At 39.9% G+C, this 10699-nt stretch overlaps 1 protein-coding gene across 1 annotated transcript; it reads left to right on the forward strand.

Moving 5' to 3' along the window:
* The first annotated feature begins 31 nt into the window (after window positions 1-31).
* Window positions 32-7535, forward strand: CISD2 (CDGSH iron sulfur domain 2). Its single transcript, XM_041484312.1, has 3 exons — window positions 32-182; window positions 5961-6172; window positions 7176-7535. Exons 1-3 carry the CDS (start codon window positions 80-82, stop codon window positions 7263-7265), a joined length of 405 nt encoding a protein of 134 aa, XP_041340246.1. The 5' UTR covers window positions 32-79; the 3' UTR covers window positions 7266-7535.
* Window positions 7536-10699: the final 3164 nt, after the last annotated feature.

Consider the following 10699-nt stretch of genomic DNA (forward strand, 5'->3'; position numbering starts at 1 on the left):
CGGGCGCGTGCGCGGCCCCACCCCGCGGCGCGTGCGCATCCCGGGCCGGCGCGCGAGGGGACGGCGGGAGCGGCTGGCAATGGTGCTGGAGACTCTGGCCCGCATCGTCAAGGTCCAGCTGCCCGCGTACCTCAAGCGCCTGCCGCTGCCCGAGAGCGTCGGCGGCTTCATCCGCCTCACAGGTAGGCGGGGGGAGCGGGACCCCCTTCCCGCCGCGGCGGCGCGGTCGGTCCTGCCCGGGATCCGGCTCTCACCCCTCGCTCCAGGCATCGCTCGCTGTCTGCCGGCCGCGTCCCAGAACGGGGAACCCCAAACCCTGAACTGCTGCAGCCGGAGGGTGGCCCGACAGGAGGTGTAGGGGCCGTGTGGGGCAGGGCAGCTGTCAGGATGAAGGGCAGGGACGGAGTAAAACGCTGGCGTCTGAAATTCCTCTGGGAACCAACGAAGAGGCCGTGCGCCGAGATGGACTGGGATTCAGCCGGAGGCCTAAAGCACGGCCTCTTCGTCTTCCTCACAGGTCAAAGACAGCATCTGTACCGAGTTAAACCAAAAAAATCTCTTTCTGAGAACCTGTCACATACATAAAATTAGGGTACTTTTTAAATTTCGTCGTTTTTGTAAGTATTTCCTGCGTGAGGGGTAGAAGCAGCAGTTCATTGATTGTAGCCCTGTGAGAGAGTGAACAAGACAGAAGAGGGAGGAGTGGCCACTGCTGCGGGCGCTCAGTGCTGAGCCCGGGCCCGGCGGTGACTCGGGCGGCCCCGGGCAGTGTCAAGTGACGGGATCGCTTCGGTGACAGAGGGAAGGAACGCTCTCCACAGAAAGTAGAAGTAGAAAAAGTTATCAAAGTGCAGAATCAGCCGTGTATCTTGCAGCACTAACACCACGACTGTAATAGTGTTGGAAAATTGTTAAATTTAGAACAGGCACAGTTTATTTAAAGCCGGCTTTAAGCATTTCTTTTTTTCCAGCATGTTTATGCTGCTTGTGAACTGCAAGTCTCATTATCTTCCTCAGAAACAAGCAAAATCTCTTTTAAATTAACTGTTCTTCTTCCACAAGTACTGTCTCGTATAAAAAAGCTGTTAAAAAGCTGTTTAAAGCTACAAAGTTGGGAGGTAGTGGAGGATAAAACAAACTACAGAACAATGCAACTTCTGCTGTTTCTAGTATTTGGCAGTTTACTACTGAAGCCAATTGCCTTTATAACCACAACTTGACTTCAAATTTCTTAAGCTTAGTACTATTTCAGTATCCTACTGCTTCACTTGTCTAACCATGTCTTTCTGCAATAGGATTTTATTTGTGGACTTTATTCTGTAAAGGATTTTATTTGTGCAGTTTTCTGTACTCATAATGCATAGTAGTAATATGATTTATTCTGAAAACCTCTGGAAGGTTTGGTCTGTAGACCAAAATCAGGGCTTGGGGTTTTTCCCTAGTGTGATCAGCGTGGGAGAACTGTTTTGTTGTCACATTGTTTACCCCATTGACTTCAAGGTACTTCCTCAAATTTGGAGAGAGGACAAGAAGCAGATAACTGATTTCTTAAGTGTAAACCAAACATGTGAAATGTCAGTCCCAAAATTACTAAACTGAAAGTAATAAAATACTTTTACTAAAAGTTAAAGAAGGAGCCAAGTCAGAAACTGCTTTTGAGACCTGGTAGGATTTAATAACCATACCTGAAAAATCCACTGCTTCTAGTTCTTAGTGATTTTTTTGGATGGACTCTAAAAACAGGAGACAAAGGTATATTTAAAAATACATATAGAGAGAACATTTTTACATTTTCAAATTTTTTTTCAATAGTAAGCTAGTCTAGTATCTGCTGCTGTGCTTATACATCTTCCTCCTAGGGTGAATATGAATGAAAATAGAGGGAAAAAACCAAAACTACAGGTGCTTCAAGTTATGGCACAGGGTAAATGCAACAGAGTGAGACTTTTGAGAAGGATATTGTAGGACACTGCATCCTAGGCACCTACATTAAAAAATTACCATCTCTTAGGGCGTAAAGGTTATTGAAAGTCATTGAAACGTCATTGCTCGTTGAAGAGTTGTGTGCTTACTTGCACGCAGAGCTGCTGTCAGTCTTAAGTTTCATTAGAGAAAATGATTGCTCAAGCAAGTGCTGCCTCTTCTGTGTTGCTGTGGTCTTGGTCCTGTCCTAAAGTTACAATTCTCTAAGAGCAGGGGATTCCCAGTCCTGGGGTTATTTTACAGTGAATTATCATTAGGAAAGACTATCAAAAAATAGAGGAAATTAATGTTCCCTTTTATGTTTGCTGCTATTACAAATTACCAAGTATATTCTTTGGCAAATGGCAGACTTTGCTCCTTGTTTGAAAGTGAGAAGTAACATTGGTCTAATAACATTTAAAGTACATTAATTGATTTGCCCTTTGGTGGCATCTATTGAACTTAATGAGGGACCAGCACTATGAAACACTGGGCAACATAGACCTTGTGTGCAAATGCAGGCCAGAATCCAGATTTGGAACAGTGCAGTCTTTTAACTCTTTTATTACTTCTAAACTCTCATTAGCTTGTAGGCAGATGCAATTTCAGTTCCTGTAGTGCATCAGTGGTAGAAAACAACAGAACAAAAGTATATGGAGCATTTTGGGTTTTTTTATAGGATGTTGTATAGTGCGCTGGTTGAAGATCTGGACATGTGTTGTCTGGTGTGACCTTACAAAACCAGAATGAAAAACTGCTTGTTTGAAGAGAAGGACTTAACATCCAGTGCATACCTCCTGAAGTAAAAGCAGTGAGGGAGGAAGGAAAGAATGTGTGACCTTGGGTTTGAAAGTGGATATCTAAATTATCACGCTGTGCTGCTCAGAAGCTTCTTTCACTGTCTTGTCATTGCTTCTTCAGTCTTCCCAAGTTCAGTGAAGTGAACAGTGTTGTCTCATGCCAACATTGCTTTTTGTCCTGGAAGGTGTCATTAAAATGACAGACATTCACCTCAAAATAGCAAACAACCAAAACCAGGATAGATCTGCTTATTACTTCTGAAGATAATGTAATTAGTAAGTACTTCAAATTTGCATGAAGAATGTCATCAGTTTAGAGAATATACAAGCACAGTTCCAGTATTCCTTTTGACTGGTAGTTAATAACTTGTTAAAATTTTGATTTGCAGTTGAGCTGTTACTGTAAGAAGCTGCTTTTGGGTCTGCATAGGGTTATTTCCACAAAAAGTGCTGAAACATAAGTCAAAGATACCAAAGGAGTAGTTGATGCAAGACAAGCAGGGAATACCTGTTTTGATTTAATTCTCAGTGGCTGGTCTGTACCTTTGTTCATAGTGTATGTGTTTCTTTTGGTTTTGGATGTGTTACTGTTGGACTAAAAATTAAGACCACCTCTGCTTGAAAATATCCATTGCCTCAGCTTCTTGGAATTCTCTGGTTTCTGATATTTTCCAGGATTTATCTTTGGGATTAGTCTCTATCTAACACAAGTCTGAAGACTGACCTGTTCCATACACTACTCTTCATTTCTGTCTCCAAAATCTGCCTCTCCCCATGCAGCAGAACTGATAAAGAATCTCCAGAATCAGTGTAATGGCTGAATTCTGAATTGTCAGCTGTGAAAATAAAGTCTTGTGAATTGCTGTACATCTGCTTCTGAAAGGTATGCATGGCTTCAAAACCAGAGCAGTCTACACTTGTAGGAAGGCATTGCATTAGTTTGGATGAAGGGTTTTTCCCATCCCTGCTCATCCAGCCTAAAGATCTCTGACGGTGTCTTGTATCTCATGCCTTAGAACACGATCACATTGATTTTTCAGTTTAAACACAGGAGCTTCATGCAGTCTTTTGGCAATAGCAAGCCAGTTTATGATTAGTGTACACATGAGTGTAACTGGGGGTTTTCCAGAGACTCCCAGACTAGAAGTAAGCCCAGAATTTACTGGCTAGTGAGGACAAAACTATTTATCAGCAGTTATCTTGGTACAAATATTAAATAATAACCATCCTAAACAACAGCCGTGTACATCCTATTCGTGTTTATTTCTAATTTCCTTTCTCAGAGGTTACAGCTATCATGTTCCTCTTTCACTTGTGTGAACCCAGCTGGCTGTAAGCCATTCATAGACATGACCACTGCTCTGATTTTAATGCTGTATCAGAGTGTGAGATGTGTCCTTTTTGTGTGTCAATCTTAGCCGAGTTATATTCACCACACACTTGACAGATGCCCATGTCCTGGTGTGCCTCTTGGAATGTCTGTTCTGTCTTGCAGTTCAGAGGAGTAGCTTTGTAGAGATCCACATTTTTGCCAACAGTCAGGTTAAATACAAAGTTTGGAAGTTTTTTTCAGTGACCAAATATTTTTCCTCTCTTTTGAAATACATTCCAAGTCAGTCTTTCAGATATGGTCAGAAAGTGTATTTGGATTCCTGATGGAATTGATGGAGTGTTCTGGAAAAGTAATGATAGAAAAGGCAAACAGGCAGTGCTGTCCAGGAAACGCAGGATTCTGTGTAGCTGAAAACATTTAAGTCTCTCAGTGTTAATTATTATTTGGGACTTGCAGCTTGTTGGAGGAACTAAGGAAAGAGCTCCAGAGATTAATGCATTGCAGTGAGTGTTAGTGAATGTGGTGGATTGTGATTTGTGGGGACTGCTGCAGGTGCAGTTGGGGGGTGACTGCTGAGACTTCTTGCAGTGCCTTTAGCATTTATGCAGCTGTGATGCATTGCCAGATAAATGCACTAAATGTGGCTGTCACATCAAAAGCAACAAATAAGAAAAAATTAATCCCACAAATTATTTTCATGACGTGGTCTGGTTCCAGAAAATTCAAATTCTGAAGAAAAATCCACTGGATTCTAACTGGAGAAGTATTAGCATAAACACGTGTTTTACTAGTACAAATAAAATCAAGCTATACAGAATAATGTATTTTTTCAGGACTACTGCCCACCTGGCAGCCTTAGCCTGGTCTCATATGTTTTCTTTCTTGTATATCTGAATTTCAAAAAACAAATTGTAGAACAAGATCTTGCTATATTCTAATCATAAATAATTTAGAAGAGTAAGTAGATTAGTGTCTTGTCTTAAAAAGTGCTTGTGCAGATATTTGTGTTCCAGCTTCTTATACTTTTTTCTTTCTCTTCTAAAACATTTTTAAACTCTCTAAATGAGTGTTTAGATTTAATATATTCTCCAGAAATTTAGAAAAATGCTTTCAACCTTTTGTGCACCATGGTTTTAAATTGCACTGGAGTATTGTCACAGCATGTTTTGCTGGAAAAGTAGATCCACCTTATATATTTTATATATAAATATAAAGAAAATATGTATAAAGAAAATAGAAATATAATATATACATAAATGCCAATTATTGATGCATTTCTTAAGGAGTCCAGTAAGTCTTCTCTTACCAGCATGCCTAGAAGATTAATAATGACCGTAGCAGGGCAGCCACATCTGCAGTGGATACTTTTTTTTTAACCTGTACTTGAAAGAAGTTTCTTACCTTGGTAAAAAGCAATTTTCTGTGACTTGACCTACTGATCTTGGGTTTCATTCTTTCTCTGTGTTGTAGAAACTGGTTGCAGATCTCTGAGCAAACACAGGTGTGAAAAATAAAGCCAAAGAGATTGGTGAAGGTTTTGCCAGTACTTTAGGGTTGCCCATTTCAATAAATCTTCTATATGTTTTATATTCTTCCATTGAATCATCTTCTAGAGTGATAAAATTCAGTTTCAGATTAAATTCTAGGAGTCAGATTTTTACTTTGGCTGGAGTAAATCCTAGGACTTAATCTAGGTCTTCTTTTTTTTTCCTTGAGACTCACCAGTGGAATCTTGTTTGCCCTGAGGGCCCTGCTGACTGAGCAGCCCAGTTTCATACCCTCAGCCTAAGCCATGTGAAAGTAGCTGATGCTGCACCATGCTGGAGCGGTGCCAAAACCCAGCCTAAATCCCACCTTATCTCTAGTTTCAGAATGGCTGCGGTTACTGCCTTTCCTGGGCGTGCTGGCCTTGCTCGGTTACCTCGCTGTGCGTCCCTTCCTCCCCAAGAAGAAACAGCAGAAGGATAGCTTGATTAACCTCAAAATCCAGAAGGAAAATCCCAAAGTAGTGAATGAGATCAACATTGAAGATCTGTGCCTCACTAAAGCTTACTGCAGGTGTTGGCGTTCAAAGACGGTAAGACATTGTGCTACTGCAGGATTAGAGATTGAAACTTGTGTATTTTTATCAGTGCTTTGGTGGTGGATTGCCCTGTCTTGAGCTGTTGCCTTTGTCTGGAATTAGAACATGCTCCTCTACTTTGTGGAATGGCACAAACCCGTCTACATGAAGAAAGCAACTGTAGAAACTTGAAACACAGTAGGGTTTCTCTAGAAATGCTTAGAGAGTGACCACATGTGAGTAAGAATAAAACCAAGCAAACCTGTTTTACTATTTGGAAATACATTGCAACTAATTAAGAGATAACTACTCTTATTTTTCAAAAAACAATGCTTAGAAAGTTGTTCATACTAACCACAAAATAAGGCTGGGCCTGTGTTGGTGATTCCCAGCTGGTCCAGAGCAGTGAGAGGACTGGATGGGATATTCTATATCCCCCACATCAACTAGATGTAAATAAGTGTATTTCATCTTGCCTCAATTTTCATTTCCTGATTCAATTTTCAGTGTCCTGACTACAGTCTGATTTTGTTTTCCCTGGACCAAATGCTTTCATTTTTTAATAAAAACAAAAAAGTCTGCCCTGAACTGGAGAAGCTTACTCAGCTATTCTCACTTTGGACTAATCACTTCAGCCAAGTATTTCAGCTTCTCTTAAAAAAGTACTTTCTGGTTGTAAATGACTAAATCTATTAAGAGCACTCTTAATAGTTGCACAGTGAATCTATTTGTAGCTGTGATGGCTGTTTTGTTTGCTGTTCTTTCATGGAAAAGGCTTTGTCCCTGACTTTGTGGCTAAGAACAGCTATTTTAGGATCTCACAAACTTAGTTACCCATTAACTGTGTTTGTTGTCCTGTGTCTGATAGGAACAGGGAGTTTGACATTGAACCAGGACATCACAGGAGGAACTAGTAACATTAACAGAGCACTCAGGGTGTAGGAAGAAATACACAGATCACCATGCAACTGCTGTACAGAATTATGCTAATTCCTTGTGTTTGTTTTTTTTTTCCCAGTTCCCTGTCTGTGATGGCTCCCACAACAAGCACAATGAATTAACAGGAGATAATGTAGGTCCACTAATACTGAAGAAGAAAGAAGTATAGCAGATGCTTAATCTAGGTTGTAACTGATAAAAAGTCTTTTATACTGTTGTAGTTGCAAGGAACAGCGTTTTGTTATGTGATTGGTATGATTTAGTTTGATGATTGCTGTAGATTTCTTTTTGGAATAAACTGCATTTAGACAGTGATGAATTTGTCACTGTTTTGGTACCTTATTCTGAGAAGAATTTTGCCTGCTTTGTAAAACTGTAAAGTACCTATCTCTGTAAATAAGTCGTTTATTTCAATAATAAATTGACTTTCTACAACTAAGCCTTTTTTGTATAAACATGCAATTATAAAACTGTCACTATTTCAAGTGCACTTTTCTGTTGAGTTTGTTCTGCTGAGAAGTCATGTTTTACTTTGCTTTTCAGCAACAAATTTAAATGTACTCAAGTGGGGGAGAAAAGGTACCAGCTTTCTCCTTTGTGAATGTATCTTCAGGCAGCAGATCAGTGTTAAGTCGTGGCATCTGAAGGTCTGGCTTGCGTGGTGCCTGAGTGGGCAGTTTGTTGGTCTTAAACAAAACAGCCCAGCTCAGACAAACCCCACACTGCTGGAAAGCTTCACACAGCATCCCAGGTGGAATGCTGGCAGTTCCAGGCCACGTATAAACCAAACTGTTGAGCAGGTCACCCACCACCATTAGCCCTGTGTTTTGGGCCCTGTGTTGATGGTAAGGAAACACAGATTTGCCTCCTGCTAGTTCCCTTGCACCACAGTCACTACTTTTTGTAATGGGAATTTTCAAGGGATGAATGGGTTAAGAGACAGAACTGAGGATGCAGAGCTGAGCTGTTCTCTTGGCTTGTTACCCATTCAGAATTATTATGTAGGCAAGTCAGAACGTTGCTGTGCTGAGGCTTAAGTTCAGATGCAGATAATTACTACTTGCCTAACTGCTAGATTTCTAATTAATTATTCTGAAGTGCTTAATTCTCCCATGAAATAGTGTATCCATCAGTTTAAAAATAAAAATTTGATCTATGCCACAGTTTTAGACAATGATACCATGACAGATCTCACCCATTCCTTAACAGCATTTCATTTGACCCATTGTTAGGTGGGAAGCCCCAGAGCTGTTGCTAGAGCTGATCACCACAGTGCTGAAACAGAAAGCTGTTCTCACACGTAAGGGCTCTTGCAGCAGCAGCAGCAGAGTTAAGGTAGATCATTCCTCCTCCATTTGTGACAGTTGCAGTTCTAGGTTCCAAAACCTCTTGCCTTGCAGCAAAAGGTGGCAGATTAGGATGTGACTGTGCATTAAATGCCTGCTTTTACAAAGTGTGTAACAGAACCACGGTGTAATGTTTATTGTTTAAATGCTTCACAGTGGTCTTACCTCAATACATTTATGGTTTGCTCATCCATTAGGATATAAACATGTTTAACAGAGAAAAATATATAAAGGTAAGTGTCTTTTACTGTTTTCACTTACAGATGTATATAGAATACCAATCCCCAATTCTTGGGTTTGGTGAAGAAATTACTGTGAAATGTAAAGCCCTGTCTTTGACTTTTTTTTTCAGGGTTTAAAAACCACAGTCTACTGTAGCAGACTTATTAGACACAGGCCTTTATGTGCTTCCAGCTTTTATCAGGATACTTCTGTATTCACACAGTCTGGTTTCCTCTGAAATCACAACCAAACCTGTTAAATTAAGAGAAACCTTATTCAAGTGAGTAATACAGCAAAATGGTTTTGTTTCTCCCAAAAAACTCCTTGAAGAGAAGAGCAGTGTAAGGTTTAACCTCTTCATTCCATCTTTAACACAGCTTGATTAAGTAATTTTTTTTTTCTTCCTACGTGCTCTTAGATGAGATAGTTTAACAGCAATATACAAACATGGCTATAGGATAAACAGGGACAGTTTTTTTGTTTGTGCTTATATCTGTAAGGGCATGGAACAAAGTTGTAGTGTTCCAAGAGCAAGTCAGAGTTCTTTTGTAGAAAGGACATTTTAGTAATCTCCACAAGATAATACAATGAGAATCACAAGCAAGATAAATCATCATTTCCTTGGATTTCAAAATCTGTCAAGGTAATACTGTCTCATGTCCACAGAACTTCCTATAGAAAATCTCAAAGAATTTACTGAACTGTTCTATCTAAAGTCTACAGAGATAGCTAAAGTGCCTGTACAGCTCTGTATCTCACCAGCAACTGACAAGCTGAACCAATTACCTGACTTTTCTAATCTAATTGGGAAGCTCCATACACAGGAATAAATTTGCTGTAAAGACCAGAACTGAGGTCATAGGACCAGGTCTTCAGTCTTGGTGGAAAATCTGGGGAAATTGAAATCAGCATTTTGTGACACCTATTTACTCTACAAGAACAGCAATGTTTTCCTTTCTTTTCATAATTAATTTGAACATGGTTATAATAGAATACAAATAAACTTGTAAAGCAGGTTTAGAGAAAGGTGTCTGATTTGGGGCAACTACTAGACAAAGTAAATATAATTGAAGTGCAATTGACCAAAAATGTGATCTCTTGCACTCTTTTATTTAAAAAGCAAGATACAGAAACTTTTTGTGTCATCCATTTTGTGGCTCTATTACACCATGACACTTTCACAGTTAATTTTAGACTTCAGTTTAAATTGCATAAAAAGCTCGGTTTGGCTGAAAAATGGAGAGTAAGCAGTGATTATAATCACATCATCATCACCACATCCCCTGGCTTGTTTGACTCCCTGCTTGCAGAAAGACAATTTCTGTCCTTTCCCATATGCTGCCTGCTGTAACTGCCAGATGCTGGCTGCTGGGAACACTTTCTGCTGGCAGACCTTTCTGCTGCAGAGGTTCTTGTGAACCTCCTGGAACAGCACGCTCAGACTTCCCCCACACTATGCCTGTGATTATGTCTGCATGACAGCGGGACTCTGCTTATCAGTTACTGCACATTGTGCTCTTACTTTATTTCCTGCAAATAAGGGAATACCATGGCATAATGATTTAACTGGCTTGAATTTATGCCTTATTCAGTAATGATTTTCAAGGCATTTTGTTAAAAGGAAGGTGATCTTTAATGTCACGCTTCACCCGTACTCTGATAAAAACTGAAATCTAATCTCTCAAAGTTAGTTGCCATTCAAAAGCAGCTGAAACTGTCATGATACTTAATAAAAAACCCTAGTGTCTTAAGTTCTTAGTCCTGATAGATCATTTAACAAAAAGATGCAAGTGTTTTCTTTATGGAAGAGAAGGAGAGGGAACATTATAAAGCATTAAAGCTTTTAATTTTAGATCTGCAGGTCTATGTAATAGCTTCAACCTGATACTTTCTGAAGATTTAATGAAAGCTGGGAGAAAGGGGTCTCATGAGAAATACTGACATAAAATAGCAGAAAGGGAAAGAAAAATCTATTCAATCTCAGATTAACAAAAAAGATGACAAGTTTTCATTTTTGGTGTAGCTTATTCAGGCA

The sequence above is a fragment of the Pyrgilauda ruficollis genome, unplaced genomic scaffold (genome assembly GCF_017590135.1).
Source record: "Pyrgilauda ruficollis isolate IOZ18807 unplaced genomic scaffold, ASM1759013v1 scaffold65, whole genome shotgun sequence".
NCBI lineage: Eukaryota > Metazoa > Chordata > Aves > Passeriformes > Passeridae > Pyrgilauda > Pyrgilauda ruficollis.

Excerpts from the sequence above, each read along its gene's own strand:
- CISD2 (XM_041484312.1), top strand. The coding sequence starts at position 80 with ATGGTGCTGGAGACTCTGGCCCGCATCGTCAAGGTCCAGCTGCCCGCG. Across the intron at positions 183-5,960 it reads CGGCTTCATCCGCCTCACAG|TTTCAGAATGGCTGCGGTTA; the intron begins GTAGGCGGGGGG and ends CCTTATCTCTAG. Across the intron at positions 6,173-7,175 it reads GGTGTTGGCGTTCAAAGACG|TTCCCTGTCTGTGATGGCTC; the intron begins GTAAGACATTGT and ends TTTTTTTCCCAG.